This window comes from Dermacentor variabilis, chromosome 10, assembly GCF_050947875.1.
Source record: "Dermacentor variabilis isolate Ectoservices chromosome 10, ASM5094787v1, whole genome shotgun sequence".
Lineage (NCBI taxonomy): Eukaryota > Metazoa > Arthropoda > Arachnida > Ixodida > Ixodidae > Dermacentor > Dermacentor variabilis.
The window spans coordinates 62,643,297-62,662,627 of NC_134577.1; the positions used below are offsets into that span (position 1 = coordinate 62,643,297).

The 19,331-nt window shown below is 47.5% G+C and overlaps 1 protein-coding gene across 1 annotated transcript in view; it reads right to left on the bottom strand.

Annotated features, from left to right (window-relative positions):
• Positions 1-2,818: 2,818 nt before the first annotated feature.
• LOC142560629 (uncharacterized) overlaps positions 2,819-19,331 on the bottom strand; it is a 31,375-nt gene continuing 14,862 nt past the window's right edge. The window contains exons 7-12 of the mRNA XM_075672854.1: positions 18,264-18,466; positions 16,517-16,593; positions 12,595-12,682; positions 11,264-11,422; positions 6,740-6,847; positions 2,819-3,606 (exon numbers count right to left, since the gene is read on the bottom strand). Of these exons, the coding sequence (XP_075528969.1) occupies positions 3,463-3,606; positions 6,740-6,847; positions 11,264-11,422; positions 12,595-12,682; positions 16,517-16,593; positions 18,264-18,466 (779 nt within the window). The 3' untranslated portion in view covers positions 2,819-3,462. The remainder of the gene's footprint in view (positions 3,607-6,739; positions 6,848-11,263; positions 11,423-12,594; positions 12,683-16,516; positions 16,594-18,263; positions 18,467-19,331) is intronic.

Genomic DNA, 19,331 nt, shown 5'->3' on the forward strand with positions numbered 1-19,331 from the left:
TGTCATCTTTAATTAAAACGTAAGCATGATAAGGAACAGAGAAATACAGGTGGACGAAATGGCAACCTGCTGCACATGTTAGCCAAACTCACATGTCCCTTATGTACGCGTGCTATCCTATGTCCATCCCCCCCCCCCCCCCCCCCCATTTAAGCTACCACGACCACAGTACTCGCGTCAACTTGCTTGGGCATTATAGAGTGAAGATTGTTTTCCAGGTAGTCCACCATGGCTTCGCGTCCGTGGTGAATTTGTCAACCCACCTTGCAACACCTTTCCCACAAGTGTAAAAAAAGTGCCGCGAACCCCGCCTGTACAAAGCTGTCAGCTAAATCAAACACACATACTACGTGGAGCCAATCACGTTGCACTGAAATAAATTGAAAGGTGTAACACCACTTGAACTAGATGTGAAGATATAAACGAATCCAGTACGGCTTTAGTTGAAAACCGTAAGGAAGGATGAGGTGGGGGAGTAGGGAGAAGACTACAAAGTTTGAAAAAATAGGGTGGACGGTTGGTAACTGTACCTACGCATTTACAAGCGAGGTAATGGAATCGAAATAGTCTCGTGAAAAATTTAGCAGTTCCGGTCGTTGATCCAAGTAGCGAGAGTGACGACCGCGGAGCTGTTATTACGCACAGCATGCCAAGTAACCCCGGAAATAGTAAAGAAAGCCTTGGGAGCTATGCAAAGGGGGAAGGCAGCTGGGGAGGATCAGGTAGCAGCAGATTTGCTGAAGGATGGTGGGCAGATTGTTCTAGAAAAACTGGCCACCTTGTATACGCAATGCCTCATGACTTCAAGCGTACCGGAATCTTGAAAGAACGCTAAAATAATCCTAATGCATAAGAAAGGGGACGCCAAAGACTTGAAAAATTATAGACCGATCAGCTTACTAGATTAAGAAGTTTGCAGGGACGACATGGCCACAATTAGTACATTACCGGGGTAGTTGGAGAAGTATGGGAGAGGCCTTTTCCCTGCAGTGGGCGTAACCAGGATGATGATGATGATGATGATGATGATGATGATGATGATGATGATCAGGCTCCGCAATTACCAACTCTGTGGATTACGGACATCTCCTACACCCTTGGCACAGAGATTTTTGCCGAACACGGAAAATTGAAGTGTCCATCACGAGGCTGCGCTGCCGTATACCTACATTGAACTTCTACCTCCACAGGGTCTGGTCTGGTCCCCTCACCATTATGCTCATTCTGTGGCGAAGCGGAGACAATAGACCATTTCTTGTTGTCTTGCAGACATTTTTTCTATTACAAGAAAACGACTACTCAAAATCCCGCTTCGCTCTATTGGTCTAACTTTATCAGTGCCTGTGATCCCATCTTTTGGAGCCTCCATTATTGGGTTCAGCCACAGAAATGTTTGCTTGACAATCCAAAATTACCTCATTGAAACCAATCGATTTCCATGTTAGACTGATCGTTCTCCCTCCCAACCATAGCTTTATTTTTTCTTATCTATTATTATTATTATTATTATTATTCTATACCCGGTTCTCTTCTGATTATTTCCTTTTTTCTCCAGACATAAACGTTTGCTTTTAAGCCCCAACGCTCAAATTGTTAGCTCCCTTGTTATTATTATTATTCTTATGCATCTAATTGAACCACCCGATTCATGGCCAATCCCCCACTGTGGGTATGAGCCACGGCCACTCAGGACAACAACAACAACAACAACAACAACAACAACAACAACAACAACAACAACAACAACAACAACAACACGATTCTTCGCCGATCCCATCTTGTGGGTGTGCGCCATATCGTGGAACTCATAGTCGTCAACACGCGGCATGATGTGTAACGCCCGCTTCTTGGCCAGTCCCCTCTTTGTGGGTGTGCGCCATGGCATGGAAATCATCATCATCATCACAATCAACACGCGGCGATCATCTGGAAGCTCTAGTTGGCGTTGGCACGATAGAAGTATACGATGCCATAAGCATTAAGTTAAAGCATTGGGAGGCCGTGGTGGGGAGCCGGAGTTTCGAATCCCGTCATCGGGCCAGCTTCCTTTCTTTTTTCGTTCTTTTTGTCAAGCGGGTGGAGGAAGTTACTCGGCGAGAGCTCGACTAGCCATCAACCGCTAGGCCAACCCGAGAAGCTTTTCTCTTTTCGTTGTTTTTGTCAAGCGGGTGGAGGAAGTTACTCTGCGAGAACTCGACTACGCGGCCAACCCAGCAAGGTCCCGGGAGGGTAGGCAGGGAAAGCTTAGCTTCCATAGCGAAGAGGATGGCTTCACGGGGAGTGAGCTTGCGACGAGGCTGCTGCGCAACCGTGCGCCAGGCAGTTCGGAGGCCACGAACATGGTTTACGGCGGCGTCACCAGATGGCGCTCAGCGTCCTTAGGAGGAGAAAAACGTGAAATAGGAATCCTGCTGTATTGCGCGCCTCATGCCTAGCTCGTTTCGACGGTGGCAATAAGTTGCGACGGTATATTGATTCGATGCTTAACGCATTACAGTCGACAGTAATCGTAAGATTGGTTCCGCCAAATTTTAGTTTGGAGAGTTATATTAATGTCTTTGTTATGGAATTTTACTTCACTGGTTTGCTACTACGAAGTACATCAGTACATAAAAATCTAATCTTTATTTACATAAGTACATCAAAAGATCTGCTAGAGTGCTAATACGCAGTGCCGCCGCCAACGGGGTTTGTGATAACCCCGACCGGCATGTATATGGATTTTATGGGTGTTCGCCTGTGAAGAAGTATGATGAAGCCGTTCGCCTTACTCGCTCTTTGCAACATGACTAGTAAGGCGAACGATTATGTGTGGTGATTTTCTGGCTCCACGAGAAACAAACGCGAGTGAGTGAGACAATAAAAGCAACGCTATTCGCATGATGGCCTTCGAAGTGTTGACAGTTTCAGGCTCTTGATTAGCGCCATAGCCACATTGTTAGGGCAGTGAATGCGAAAACTTTGACCCCCCTCCCCATAACATTCTTATTCATCCATGAGTGATGGTCAATAGGCTCCGCAATGTGCATATATTGTTTCGAACCTGGAAGTTCCCCAAGTATCGACGAAGGCGTTCCCCAGCACGTGCATGAATAAACTAATAGCAATAAAAAGGAAATGTTGCCCTTGTATTCACTACAGGCGAAAACATTTGCGAACTTTCCACAGATGTCTTGAATGCTTAGGCACCTACACTCAGAAGTAAATTGTGCGAGGGAAAATACAGGTATAACATGGTAGGCCATGACTCATGTAAGCTTATAGGCATTGCTGAATAATCCCAATCTTGTATTTCTTACGCATGCGTGCAATTATTAAGAACCTTTACAGGGATAAGCGAGCGAGTGAATAGCGGATGAGGTTATCAGTAGCCCATAAGTTTGAAGGCGTCGTGGGAATCGTTGAGGTGTCCCCAAGTGTCGGCTCTCGCCGCACGAGGAGGCTGAGTCCAGCACTGCCGGCTCATCGCCTCAGGGTCTGCCACAGTACGCGGCGCGCGGCGCGTAGCAGCTTGAAGTTCTTGTCGTCGCAGCTGCAATTGTGGCTGTCGTAGTAGACGTCGTCCAGCAGGACGCAAGCATTGGGAAGGGCGCCGATCTTCTCGACCTGAAAAGGCGACGCCAAAAAAAAAAAAAAAAAAAAAAAGAAAACCAAGTATCGATCACTAAGTGATTGGTGGCCTCCCACAAGTGATATTCTGGCACATTCAGGCCAGAACAAATAGGAGGAGGAAGTTCCAGACTGCGCGTAACCGCACCGGTTGGGAAACCACCTGTAGATGAAACACGACACAACTCAGAACCATTGTCTGAAGAAACGTCGCCGCCACCCTGCTCTCCCCCTTCCCACCATTCTGCCTCGCTTTTCGATCTCATGCGCAGACTCACAGAAAACAAGATGATTAGGAAGAGGGGAAGGCGTACCTACCGTTGCTTTCTGCAGGCTGACCTTACAGCCTCGCAAAAGCAGCCGACAGCTGCTCCACCCGAATGGCACTCGTCTAATGTGGTATACTCTAAGGGCCGCGACATCGCGTCGAATTACGCAAGGGAATTTTACTGGAGCAAGGCGAGAAACACTTGGAAGTCCGTTCAACGTTGGCGCCGATCGACTTCGAGACGAGATGGATACAGGTTGTGCGGAATGACATTTTCCTCGAGAGGCGCACGCCACAAACACGCGTCGCGGAGTGTTAGTCTGCGACGTATTGGCTGATGTCTATAGGTTGTTCGGAACTCCACCGCAGTTTAGTGCGCCACAGCTCCTGCGCATGCGCGGCTTCAGCACATGCCGTGTTTCACTGCTGCCCTACATGATAGCTGGAGTCGACGAGTGTCCTCGAATGCAGTTAATAAAATTGCTAGGAAAATCGAGCGTTGTGGTAGAGTCCTTGCTGAACCTGGATTGGCGCGGACATGCGCAGGAAGGTGGCACCAAGAGATATAGTGAAACAGTTATTGCGAGCGTTACGCAGCGCCTTTTTTCGAAGGAGCATGTGACCTACTGCCGGCTTTTAGGGAAGAAAACTTCCTAAAAAAAAAGAAGTGCCAGGAGGAACTCCGACGGTAGTATCTACGGTACCTGCAATTATGGAGGTTAGAGATGCCCGGCAGTAAAGGCTAGTATATGGATTTACTTTGATCGTGACCTCCCAACTTCACGCAGCTTTGTGTTTTTGCAAAGTGATTATTCTCGGCAAAAAATATTTACCTTTACAGGCAACGTTTTGCAAAGATTATGCATGCAGCAGTTTGTATTGCCATGCTGGTGTTAAAAAAATAATTGCTTGAAATTTTAGATCGATGAATAGTAATAAATAATGACACAAGAACATCTTAAACCAGAAGCACGGAGATTAGACAAATTCATGTACTACCCATGATTACCTTGGCATCTGAGAGATCGCATCGCCAGAGTTCGCTCTGGTAAACTTGCTTTTTTTTTGAGGTTATGTACCCATAATTCAGCCACCTAGGCAAGGTGCCGTGGACCCATACACAGGGTTGTGAGGTGTCTAGCAGCTTTCCACTCTAGCTATGGCATTGCTTAGGCGAGGCCGATATCCCGTGTTCCTAGATGTTATCACCTTTACGTCAATCCCGTTGCTGCGAGCGCTTCTTTTATAAACTGGAAATTTTCCTTGCAGCTTTTCCTGCAGCGTGAGCGCGTCTGCTTTACGAGGGAGGGGAGCGGCATTCTCGCCAGAGTAGTGCCTAATTCGCGAGGATTTCTCGCTGAACCCTCTGCACACTCGAATACACAATATGAAGTATGCACAATATGGAGCGCGCACTTCATATTTCAGTTGCATATTAATACACCAGGTGCCACGCCATGTGGCAGCCACATATGTAGTTGTACAGGGTAGATAGAGAAGGCTTGCGGAAGAAGAAAAAAAAAAAGATGTCACCACCCCGTTACGAAGGGGATGCCAACAAACCGTCATCGTCCTCATCGTCAACAACATCACATCGTGCCATGGGACAAGGGATGCGACATGTGCGCCACATGGCCTCGATGCCTATGTTTGCTCTTCGGCACATGTCACGGCAGCTCCTCGCAAGGTACGAACCTCTGCCGAAAAAAAAAAACGAATCGCAGAGCTACGCGCGATCAGGCGACGTCGGCCTCAGCAGACTACTGTGCGGAGGCCGACCTGTACGAATCGTGTACGGCTACGTCGGGCCTCAGCGGACCGCCGTGCAGAGAGCAGCACAAGCTGCAGCTCGCCGTCGACGCCGGACGGACAGAGTTCGAATGGGTCTCGTGAAAACGACGCGACTTCGCCGCGGAGACCCTGCAGTGCTTGGTGCCTAAAACGGAGCTCCTATGGAGCCGCTTCTCCAGCTTACATGGCGACTGTACCGCGTGTGCCGCGCTGGCCTGTGAATTTTTTTTGTTTATAAATTATTTTACATCATTTTCTTGCTTCGTACTTCACTTGGTTGACTGACCGTTTCCTATTTCGCACGTTCGTGTATTGCGGTGCGTGTAATTATTTGACAGTCGGCTCTTCGTCCGTTTCCTCATGTTTGTGCCGTCCTACGCACTGTAACTCTGTCAACTTCAACCACGACGTGCCTCTATGTCTCCTCGGAAAACGCAAAATCAAAGGGGGAGGCCAGAAAAAAGGCGAGATATACTTATTACTACGAGCAGCCTGGGGAGAACAAGCACCCAGGGAATAGCATATTTCCAAGCTACATTACAACGACAGAAAGCTGAGCTAGTTGGTGAGAAATCATAATGCAAAGAAGGGGTAAGACATGCAGACGCGGACGCAAGAGAAGAAAAGTGGACAACACGAACGCCGTTCGTGTTATCCCCTTTTCTATTGTGTGCGTGTTTGCACGCCTTACCCTTTTTTGCATTACGATTTCATAGCTGGATATCACGTTAATAGTTTTTACCCCAAAGAGACGCACAACAGGAGACAACAGGAAAACAGGAGACTGTTTCCAGGAACTGGTGCGCTTCTGCGCGCTAAATAATTTTTAACATGCGATACCAGCTAGCCCACCAGTCTGGCTTTGTTGAACTACATATCACCTTGTCACGTTTGTGCGAACGGCCGGGGAACCGTTAAGAATATTTAAACGAAAAGATGCCCACTACTACAGAGTGTTCCGTTTCGCGAGCTAGATCTGGCGCAGTTTAGAACGGCTGATAAACAATAGTTCCACAACGAGCACGACCGCTTCTCGAACTGGTGAAACACCGGACACGCCGAGCAACCCACCTTGTTCGCGAAATCTTCGGCTTTATCGAAAACGACCAAGGCTGCGTTGTCGCTAACGCTGTGCGACAGGTCCACGCTGTCCCTCCTAGCATCCGCTTGGTTGTAATCCTGAAAGAATCGAGAATACGTGGCTCTGGGGAAATCCCTGCCACGTCTTTGGCGTTTGTCCACACGTTTACACTAGAATGTGTAGTTATAAACTCAGCGCTGACCACAATGAAATTTACTAAAAGAAGTTTTTTTTTTGTGATACTGAACACTGGTTCTGTGGGGCAGCCGAAATGTCTCTCAACAAATTTCACCTTGGTCAGCGCTGTTCATGTTATTAAGTACGTTGTTGCTCTGCCAGACGGGTTCGATCCCTTCCGAACCTTTATTTTATCTTGCAATCTGTTGCTGTACTGAGCTTTCTCATAAAAACGGTTGCTGCTTTTTTGTTATTTTGAGTGTGCTAAGAAAAATATATCCGACTTTTAACAATGTGTAATGTGTATGAAATCGGCGACCCTCGCCGTTTATATGGAATGAAGTTACGCATTCTCGGTTAATGAAACGGAAAAATGAAAAAAAAAGTCGATATTGTTTGCGCAGCTTTGAACTCAGCGAAAAGAACAATCTTTTAAATTGGAATTACCACGGCGGTAACAGACAATATTTCTGGAATCTGACAAGCGCTAAAGAAGGGAGTATAGTTGCAAGCCACAGGACATGCAATAAGAGCACCATGACAAGAGGTGCCGATTACAAAACGTTAGCTCATTGCCCATACAACATAATTAAGGTTTTGAAAAACAGCGATTGGCGCTATTCTGTAATGTTTTCGACAATGTTACTCACGGTAAACTCATTTTTAAACTTAGAATAGGCATACCAGAAATTCTTGTTTATTGGATTTCAGCCTACTTAACTAATCGCAAACAGTACGGAGATGTAAGGGACAGGCACGTACGCAGGATCTTTCTCGGGGGGGGGGAGGTAACCCGCGGTAACTTTTCTATGCAAATAAGGCGGAGGGTACATTTACTAGTGCAAATGTGAATAATGCCCACTATTTGCCACAAAGACGTGTAAATCCACAAACACAGAATTGAAATACCGTGTATCTCACAGGTACGCCTGTGAGATACCCTTCTTTTTTACTTGGCAAACAAAGAACCACATCAAATGGACTGGCGCATGCAAGGTGCGCGGGAAGAAGCTTGCCAAGAACAAGTTAACAAGCGGAAGTGTAAACTAAAGATTTTTAGTAGAGTTTTTTTAAAATTAGCACTGGAAGAATTTTAGATAAATGTATGTTTGCGCAACAGTCACAGTTCTTTTGCACCCCTCGTTTACTACTCTAACAAGTAGCAAAACCGATTCGTGTCGTTATTTGGGAAGTTGCGTAACGATTCGTGGTCACCAGTCCCGTACAACCTCCTTGAGCGCAGGACGCTGCGGTTCTAGACGTACTGCGCCCATCGCGGAAGATTAGAACACTTTAGCGGAGCAGGGAAGTGGCTATGTAAGGTGGCTCGATTGATAACTCTAGAAGCGTAATTCAAAACACACGGAATTATTCTCTAGTTCTCTACTTCCTTTTTAAATAAGAAGATGTTGATCCATAAATATTTTCACCAACAATGTTCGCCTTTCCTCCCTGTTTGGCTGTTGCCTTGGCTTTCTCGCTTAGTAGATCGCTTAATTTCTCATCTCCTTGCGACTCTTTGTTTCCAGTTGCCATTTTGCACGAAACATGTTGTACAATAAGGGAAGAACCACACGAGGTAACGGGTGACAGTCATATTGCTTATCATGGGTTTAAGGGTTGGTTATTGCAGGGTTATTGCAGGGTTATTTCAGATTGACGCTTTTTCGCAATATCTGATTTTCCACCTTATCTAACCCATATCGCGGATATATGGTTCCGAGAATCTGCTAGCGTCGCGACGAGCTGTCGCTCGAGGAAATAATGAACCAAAAGGAAAAGTTAAACGCAACTAGCGTTTTCTCCGGCCACAACTCGTTCCACGAGCTTACAGACCAGCCGACTATGAACCGAATCCCTTTGCTGACCCCTGGATTAGTCTAAAGAAAGAAGATTGAATTAACGAAGCAACAGGAATGAGCGTGAACGTTGAATCGATGGTGACATAAAAATTGTGTTGCGCATTATAAATAAATAAAAGTTTCATATTTAAAACAATATGCTGCGCCCTGCCTGCTGCAATAGATGGTGACAGAAAGTGAGAGAGGCACAAAGGAGAGATGCCTCGACCTGCACCACTAATAGATGGTGACAACTGAATTCATCTTGAGTTCATCGCACGGGTACCGAATCGATGACAAAACTGGCCTCCACACCCCAGGAGATGCCGATAACATGCGCCATCCAAAAGGAGTGAAAAAAGTGACAACCATTCCACTCCGTGAAGATGGAATGGCAGCGAAAGCTGACGACAGTGAAAGCTCTCAAGCGAAAAGCAGAGCGTTTCACATCCGCTGCGGGTCGGCCTGAATATAGTGTAATATCGGGCAGATTCGCGGCGGAGGTGAAGCAGGCGTTAAGCACCCCGCATACGTGGATCCATCCCGAAGGTAGTGCGATGCCGGGCCGACCCGCGGTGGAGGTGAAGCAGGCATTAAGAACTCCTTATGCGTAGGCCGATCCCGAAGATATTACAACACCGGGCCCACCCGCGGCTGAGGTGAAGCAGGCGTTAAGCGCTCCCCTCACGTGGGTCCATCCTGAAGGAACTGCAATGCCGGGCCGACGCGCGGTGGAGGTGAAGCAGGCGTTAAGCACTTCCCATATGTGGGCCCATCCCGAAGATTCCGAAGGGCGCGTTGTAGGTTCCCGAGTCCAGAGGGTTATGTGCCATTGATCTTGGACCCTTCTGCACTACCACCAGGATCGGTCCACATGATGATTTTTTCTGTTAACGGACGCCGAAAGAAACTACGGAAGTTTGTCATACAATGCTTTCGCTGTAAAAGGCAGCAAAATGTTGACCGCCGAGTAGATTGATTTGTCAAAGCTTTAGGAATGTGTGAAGAATGGTGCCTTGGGCGGATAGGGGGGGCGGGGGGGGGGGTTATGCCGCATAATTTCGGGGGGGGGGGGGCGCCTCCCCCCCCCTTGTGTACGTGCCTGGTAGGGGGTCAACTCTCGCACTGTATACCAGTCACATGTGTTGCACCACAGGACAATGTGCTATGCTCTTTGTGTTGTACAAACAGGTCTTGCTTGCAATGACCTGTTTAAATTTTCTTATTTTCCAAGGACCATACATCATTGGAATTGCCTTACCGAAGCAAGTGATCAGAGTGTAAGTTAATATTTTTGAGCCTGCATCAGTGTTTTTTTTTTGCTGTTTCTTTTTGTTTTTGCTGCTTTGTTTGTATTGTCCACCCTGCTGTTAGACCTTGAGTGCGCAGTATTGAATGAATAAAATAATAATATTTTGAGCAGTGGACGTCACGCTCCCGGGCAGCAAGCTTATTGGAACCACGCTTTGTAAAACAAAGGTGTAAAGGTGTCACATCGCGACAAGCACGGCCGCACAAACTAACCATGGCCTCTGAGATCGGAATGGCGCGCAAAGCCGCGTCGTTGAGATATCGGAGGCCACAGCGCGGTAATGTGGTTGTGCTTGTGATGTGACACCTTTGTTTCACAAAGCGCTCTTTCTAAAGGTTGTCTTCTCTGGCACGTGACGTTAGGGGATTAAAAGTAAGAGCGAAGGCTTGCATTTATCTATGAGGCGTTGGCAGCACAGAGTGTTTTTTTTTTTTTTTACTAATAACCTAGAGGAAATTCGGGTGCTGATGTTATTCAGCTCCTGGGGATGATGCCATGAGCACGGATTTGGGAGATCTTCCTGCCTGTGACGTCAGATTTTCTCGTGGGTTTGTGGGCCACGCTTTATCTGCATCTGTTGTCCAAATTCCGAAACAAAGTTTTTCCCAACACACACGGGAGTAAGAATGACTGCAATCAGTGCGAATGCCTACAATTATCAGGCAATGTATTATTGAAAACGATCAAGTGGCAAAGTCTCAAAGCCGTTTGAAGCCAGAAGGGCGAAGTTTAGGCGAGTCCAGGCACGAGCCATTATTTGCATGCTGGCTGAACAGCCGTGCTCGCGGCTTCCGTTGCGCTAGCACCAGAGTTCCACGCGGTAATTCTTGCGGGAAATTACGGCTGAAAGAACTGGCTCGGAGATGCCGATTAGGCGAGTGCTTGATCGTACATTTGGGGCACAAAATGGTAGCGGTTTACACCCTTTGGAGTTTATATTTGCCACACAACAATAATCGTCATCGGTATTGCCCGCATTTCCTTTCTTGAAAACGCTGCGCTCGTTACCTTCCTGTCGGGAATGCTACGTCATGCTAACAACGCGCATGCAGTTCGTTTCTGGAAAGTACCTGGCTCACCGCGTTAGAGAAAGGAAATGCGGACAAGAGAGATGACGATTACTGTTCTGTGGCAAATATACACCCCGAAGGGTGCAACTGTTTTTAGAGTGTATACGTACGCACCGTGCAGTACTCGTACTTCTTCACACCATACGCGCGGTCTTCGAGTTGGCGAGCACCCAGGAACCCCACCGGGGCCAGGGTGAACGCTACGCAGTGGTTGCCGAAACTCTCGAGCTTGGCACCGATTACTGCCGCTGCGTAGGCGGTGACAGCGGTCTCCTGCAAGAAACACCCGTGTGTTTTTACGATAGATCTCTTCAACACATGACCCAGCATGTGTTAATTGTAGTAAACTATGCTTTTTTCTTTTACAATTCTTCGCACAAGACCACCATGCCAACGTTTCAAACACTACCTAAAACGCGTTCGCCCTACGTGTAAGGCCAGACACGGGGAGCGACGCGTCTTTGGTAGTGAATGCTTTCCGCGGTCTTTCATTCATAAAGCGCACAACTCCATACAAACAAACATTTATTCGCGCATAAAATCAGCAGATATCCTGCAGTACAGAATCCACAAAAGAATGTTCTTACTTCAATATATTTTCTGTGGACAACCTTTATGGACTTGGAACAGTCCACAGTAGTAGTTTACGGGATACGGCTCGCCCTGCAAACGTGAATTCCTGCGCTGTTGAGACACGGAACTTCTAATTTAATGAATCACTGCGCAGGTGGCGAAGGCTACTGCACGCTAGAACGTTTATTTCGAGGTTCTGTGACCAAGCTTCGTCAGAATTCGGCTTCTAGGCAGACCCCGTGACCAGTAAAATTTTGCTGTTGACGGTACCTACACTGTCCGTCAATCCAGGAGAAGGTTGACTGACCCAAAGACGACAACGACCTTGTGAACTCTTACGGGAATCCCTCTAAACTAAAGCGCTGGCTTGTTCTGCTTACCATTTTAGTGTTGATATTTTGAATTTGAATTTCTTCCAGAGAAGTGTATAAAACCGTAGGCTGAACCGCCCGAGTGGCCGGATGTGCTGGATGACCGAAAGAATGTAAAGCAATTTTGATCTAATAACTAATCTGAATGCACGAGAGTGGTGGGGCCTCATAGCAAACGATAGTGGTAAAGAGAGCTTACGACGCAATAATTTGAAAGACCCAGTCTCGTGCGATCATGAGGACGGTGTGTCTTATGAACGGGCTACACTTCTGGGCATGCATACCCTATGGCAAAGCTCTTCTCAATTTTATCCTTTGAACGAAGTGTATCACTCATACTAATCACGCAGCGTTTCTTCACTACACAGCTTGAATTTCCATGCACTGAAGGGAGATCTGTCAAGGATCAACTGATGTCACACAGAACGCGAAGCTTACTGTATGTATGTATGCGTAAATACAGCATGCCTGTACGGAGTGGGAGGCGAGGGGCGCACTCACAACGTTCACCGAGGGCTGAACGGGTGCAGCCTTGTAAGGACCCTGCGACAGTGTAGTGTACACTCGGAGGGACGCCAGGTGGAAATGCCTGTTTGCGAATGAAAAAAAAAATGCGAAGGGTCATTCAGACGTGCTCACCTGTTAGTGCTTACAGAATTTTACACTGATTTTTTTTTTTTGGATAGAGCTACGTGCCAATGAGCGAACCATAAAACAAAAGTATCCTGGTGTTTTACGCGCCAAAACCACCGTCTGATTTTGTCCACCAGTAGTTCTTTAACGTCCATTTAAACCGAAGTGCGCCATCGGTTATTGCATTTCGCCCCCATCGATATGGCGGCTGCCGCGGCTGGGATCGAACAGGCGACCTCGAGCCCAGTATCGGAATGCCATAGCCACCAATCTACCGCAGGGTGGCCAGCTGTGCTGGAGTCCAAGGCAACATTGTGGGTGTTGCCAAGGGCAATACCACGGCGAATTTTTTCCCAGTGGAATTTAAGGGTAATTTGGACATGCATCCGCTCGGCCCCACAACTACTTTACAATACCTCGGATTTGGGCGACTTCGTGAGTACGCATATTTTGCTTTAAATAGCGCAGGTTAGACGATATTATGATGTTTTGAGGTTGCACACGCCACGATTTGTTTCTGCTTTTGTGGCTGCATTTTTTTTGTGACGGCGGCTAAAAAAGATTCTTTGTTTGCCGAGAATAAACTTTAGAGTTAGCCTTTGTCCTGGCACTAGTTTCGTATGTAGTTGTCTTGCACGCGCTATTAGAGCAAGCACACCCAGTACTACTGTAGAATCTTTCTGCACTCACCTCACTGCTTTTTGATGTCGAATGGTAAGCACGTTAGTCGCGGCACAAACAGAAGACGGTTCCTAGACACAGTTGCCCATCAGTCCGCATAGGAGTACTACATTGTAAACGCACGCTTTGTGCAAGCGCATTCACTTTAAAGCTCATCGCGAAATCTGTCTGCTAAGAAGCCGTAATTCTCATGTTAAGATGCTAATAGGAAGCTGCAATTAAAAGCGATGTTCATTAAAAGAAGAATGGCTGTCAGCACACAACTATTTATGTATGTATGCGCACTATACATATAGTGAGTCTCGGGTGACTAATCAAGTGGGTTGTGAAAAGCTGACTGTCAATTCCCTCAGCCTATCAGGGTCCAAGCGTAAGGGACGTTATACTGTTGCCGTCCACGTTCAGCAAACTACGCACACAGGACTTGAACCTTTACTTTTTCTTTTGAACCCTTACTGCCCCATGTCGAGAATTTGCAACACCGAATAATCGTCGACTCCGCAACCACGGACATAAAAAACGGGCTATTTTGGGGGTCCCTCTGTGTTCTCCATAAACGGCGCTTCTGGAAAAAAAAAATTGATAGCCGCTTCCGCGAAATAAATAATCTGAATGAGAAGCTAGCGGGCTCCAAGACAACTACGATGTAGTCGGGCACGTTTGATTACATGTTCTTTCCGCGGTGTTCGACTGATCTACCATGCGAGACTGGTCGTAAAGTAAAATTGTTCCTTGTTCTCGTGCACCTCGACGTTTATTCCGATCCTGTAAACCCTCCAGAATGAGAAATTTATCCGTGCAATGGCTGGACGAATTCTCTGTGTTACGAATACACGACACCGGGCATTCGAGCTTTCTTTTTCTCCGCAGTCTAAGGAGTCCTCCCACCGTAGTGTGATACCCGGCGTCGCTCGGGACACTGTTTCGTTTAATAAACGTTTCTCTCTCTCTCTCTCTCTCCGCAGTCCCGTGGTTATGCAAGAATGGAGCGCGCAATCAGTAGCCGAATTGAATGGGAACCTCGTGCAGGAGCACTATTGAAATGACGTGAGCAGGCAGACCGTCAGCGCCTGTTGTCGTGACACTGGTGGTGCTTCGAATCCTCGCTTTTGTGGCCTCTGCGACTATGCAATACTCATTGGACCGCTGTCAACGGTGCTCGCCTGCTTTGCTTCTCTTTCGAGCGCTGGTGCACGGCTTGGCGAAGGGATCGAAATAATTAAAAAGCAGTGAGCTCGCTTTTCTGCAATGGACGCACATTCTTTCGACGGATCGACTTCGCGCGGAAACATGTCTTCCACCGGGAGGCGACTGTGATGACCCGGGTTCCAGCGACGAAGACGACGAGGACCATGCATACACAGACTTCAAGACGGGACGCCTCCAATTATCGACACGACCGGCGAGGACGACGAAGACGACAACTGTAATCGCTCCAAACGCGCGTTTCTTAGCAATCGAAAAAAAAAATGTAGCGGACGAACGTATCATGCGCTGGAGAAATGTGATATGCCTCAGCGGCAATCTGCCGTGTTTGCTTAGCGGCTATGTGGTTGGGCTGCTAAGCACGAGGTCGCGGGATCGAATACCGGTCACGGCGGCCGCATTTCGATGGGGGCGAAATGCGAAAACACCCGTGTGCTTAGATTTAGGTGCGCCTTAAAGAACCCTGGGTGGTCGAAATTCTCGGAGTCCCCACTACGGCGTGCCTCGTAATCAGATCGTGGTTTTGGTACGCAAAAGCACATAATTAATTAATTAATTAATTACCTCAGTGGCAAGGATCGACCTGAAAGTGAGAAGATGATGACTCCGCCCTAATGCTTGAGAATTTTCCTCTGAAGGAGCACGCTGTGTAACAGTAAAACAGCACTACCACGAAGCATTGCGGCCGACTGTTATCGTCCATAATAACATCATTCTCAGTCGTTAAGAAGAAGGGTCTCGTGGAGACAATCCCAACTTCGGGCCACAGGACGAGGGCGAGGGGCACTGGCCACTTGTAAAGGACCCGCGGCAGAGGCGGGGGTGAGCGAATCTAGCTCAAAGAACAGGCTATTTTCACGTGCTTCCAAGTGCAGTGTCCTTCTCTACCTCAGCAAAGACAAGAACTCATTATTCAATACTCATCCCCACTTGAGCAATCAAGACCAAATTTATAAGCTTTCTTAAGACATTGCGTCTGAAAAAAAAGAAACCAGGCATATAAAACCCACCTGTATAATTTTTCGCCAACGGCCTAAGATGGAGCAAAATGCCCAGCTTTGCCAATTCGCGGTGTATCCAATCTGAGAAATACAGTACTGCAATGAAGTTTTCTAATGCAGCTTTTTAAATGTAACGACAAAAGCGAAATAAACCACAAATTTCAAATTCTTTTATCGAATATAAAATAAATCGCGCATCAAGGGTATGGTGCGTCACATATAGTGCAATTGTTTCGTGGGTGAATTACGTCATGGACTTAAAAGCACTTCCTGTTGGGCTGGTTGGTAGCTGTTCATTATCAAATATAAAGACGCCGAATAAACGGACCCACACAAGAGAAGATGATGGGACAGGGCGTCACTCGTAACTGCTTTATTCACAGAACGCATGCACATAGGTCAACACATGCGCACCGAGCAAACTTTCATTCACGCTTTTCATTCACGATTAGATGCGTGAATGAAAAGTTTGCTTTGTGCGCATGCGTTGACCGACAGTATATATGTGCCTGCGTTCTGTGAATAAAGCAGTTGCGAGTGGCGCCCTGTCCCATTACCTTCTCTTGTGTGTGTCCGTTTATTTGGCGTCCTTATATTCTGTAATGTGCGTAATGAACACTTAAGGGAAGTATGAAGAGCTCTTATCCGTTATGGCCAGTAAAAATATCACGGCGGCATTTCAGTAGCTACTTTCGCAGTACTATCTAACATAACGCCTCGATCAAACCACAAAACACGGCGCCAGTCAAAAGGCTTTTTTTTTTTTAAATTGATTCGCGCTAAAGGCGCACGGAGTGGCGACGTGATACTTGCGATGGTAAGTTTGCAATAGTAGTGTTTTGTTATGGCAGGTCGTTCATTGGACAGCGATACCTTCTTGCCGAACAGAAATGGCTTCGTACCTCATCACGTTTATGTTAACCTTCTCGAAAACCCCGTGGATAAGGTACTTTTTCTGGTCGGCCAGATTTCGCAGCTCCTGGTGGAAGAAAGAAAGAAAGGCCGTGCAATATAGTGAGATCTATGCCAGAGAGAGGCTCTTTGAGCGCCTTCTAAAGGCTTCGATATTCGCCACTAAAATTTTAGTGAGGACAATACGCCACCCGCAGCTATTATATAGAGATAACGTGAACAGCTTTGTTCATGCTTTTTGATAATACAGTTTTCCCGATCGTACTGTTTCATCCTGCCAGAATAATAGCGCAAAAGCAAAAAGCAAGGCAAGCTAACAAGTGGCAAGGACAACTACGAGGACAAGTGCTTATTTTCGACGCCTGTTATGTTGTCCTCTGCTTTCGCATTGTTGCACCAGTCTAGCACAAATAGCCTAATGTGCGACGCTTCTAACGTTCAGCTCCATCACGTGCTATGGTATAGACGTGTACTTGAATATCCGAATCTCGTTGAAGCCATCCAAATTCCAACTAGCTACACTTCTCCCTTTTCTTCTGATGGGAGGGTAGAATATTAACACAATACCGCATACCGTCACGTTGTAGTGACGGCGAAGAAAACATATCAAAACCGCGAATCACGAAACAGCCCCTTATTGGGCGAACCTGTGCCCACAAAAGCGAGTGGCGCTCGAAGCACAGCGATAGCGGCGAGCACGGTCGGCGATCGTCGAAATCTTATCTGCGCGGCAAGCGTATCGGCTTTCATACACGACTCGTCAAAGGGTCCAGACCCGCCGTGGTTGCTCAGTGGCTATGGTGTTGGGCTGCTGAGCACGAGGTCGCGGGATCGAATCCCGGCCACGGCGGCCGCATTTCGAGGGGGGCGAAATGCGAAAACACCCGTGTACTTAGATTTAGGTGCACGTTAAAGAACCCCAGGTGGTCGAAATTTCCGGAGTCCTCCACTACGGCGTGCCTCATAATCAGAAAGTGGTTTTGGCACGTAAAACCCCATAATTACAAAGGGTCCAGCGTAATCGCTGGTGCTCGCATACCTTCCAGAAAACACAACTCTATTCGCGCCGCGCATACAATCTGATTACGCAAGCATCGGCGAGAACATACACAACAGGCAGAAACAACGATAACGTTCAAGTACATTCCAAATCATGCAGGCGCGCTTTGCGCTGAGCGATAACTTTGTTAGCGAGTGAAGTACAGAGCCCAGAAAAAGGGATAAATAAGAACGCACGTCGATATGGCGTCAGTCAACTCCCGGCATTTCTCGTGCTTGGAGTAGTTAGGGTAAAAAAAATCAAAGCAAGAGGCGGACTTTCAACTCCTCGCGCCACCTGATGGCAGCTATGAGAACAAGTGCATGAGCGCGCCCTTCGACATGAGGCAGTGCGGCCGCGACATATCTTTTTATTTATATTATGGGGTTTTACGTGCCAAGAACACTTTATGATTATGAGGACCACCGTAGTGGAGGGCTCCGGAAATTTCGACCACTCGGGGTTCTTTGGCGTGCACCTAAATCTAAGTACACGCGTGTTTTCGCATCTCGCCCGCATCGAAATGCGGCCGCCGTGGCCGCGATTCGATCCCGCGACCTCGTGCTCAACAGCCCAACGCCACAGCCACTGAGCAACCACGGCGGGTGGCCACGACATCGAAGGACACAGCGTGATACACAAACGTAGCCTACGCGATATCCTTTATTACGTGGAACTGGCGACCCCGACTGGCATACCTTGAGTTTGTGGATCGACCGTTCCGTGCCCTGTATGTAGCGAATGTCGATGCCGTCCAGAAAACCGCCACGGATCGACGCGAACGCCTTGTCGATGTCCGCCATGTCGATAGCGTCGATCTCGTGTACCGGGAAGGACACGAGCTTAGTGATGTTTCCAAACTCTCTCTTCATCTTCTTGAACTCTGCGAAGGCCTCCTCACCTAAAGACAAAGTTCACTCGTTACGCTTAGTGACAGTCCTAAACGTTCAGCAGTCCAAGAACTACTACAGTTATATTGGGAAGAAAAATTGGGTGGCAGCTAGGGGCCCATCGAAGGGGCAGTTACCGTCGTGCTGAGCGATTTAAACGCGATAATTGGCTCGCATAACAGCCACCATAGAGCGCTGGCTGATCGCCGGCGAACCGAATGCAGTCATAATACGCCACAATGACCCCTCGCTTTCACCAATAACCACATCGCACCAGCTCGGTGTCTGCAGCAACCACTGGCGGTACAAATAAAGCGTCGGACGCCCTGCGGGCTGATTATTGCATTGGAATCGCTGAGCATTGTACAACGCGCAAACACACACAGATTAGGATGAAAGAATCAACAGACCCAGCACACAGCACAGTAAAACATTTAATACGGCATACCAACAGGCCAAAATTGACGCGATGGTGGACTACAGCACATGTATTGTTGCTTCGTTCGTTCCAGTTCGTGTCTCCCTGTTTGCACTGTGTTAATTTCCTCACCAAGGTCATTGAACAGGGGTCGTCAGCGACTCGCGAGCGTTGCGACTGGTTGCAAGGTTTCCTGAGACGCTACAAATTTGCTGCTCCGCTTACATTGCAGTATAAGGAGTTTAGTTTTGTGAGTGGTTCCTTCTTTTTTTATATTCATGTGCTTCCCCATACGGGAGGTGATCTTTAGCAAGCGTGCAGAAGCGTTCCCTTGGTTATGGCCAATACATCAATCACTCCGGTAGCTGATCGCTGAGCTCTCGCAAGAACCACAGTTGTTGCGGCTTACAATGATTGTTCGCATCTAGTAGCAATAAGCCTGAGGTTGACGTCAGGTC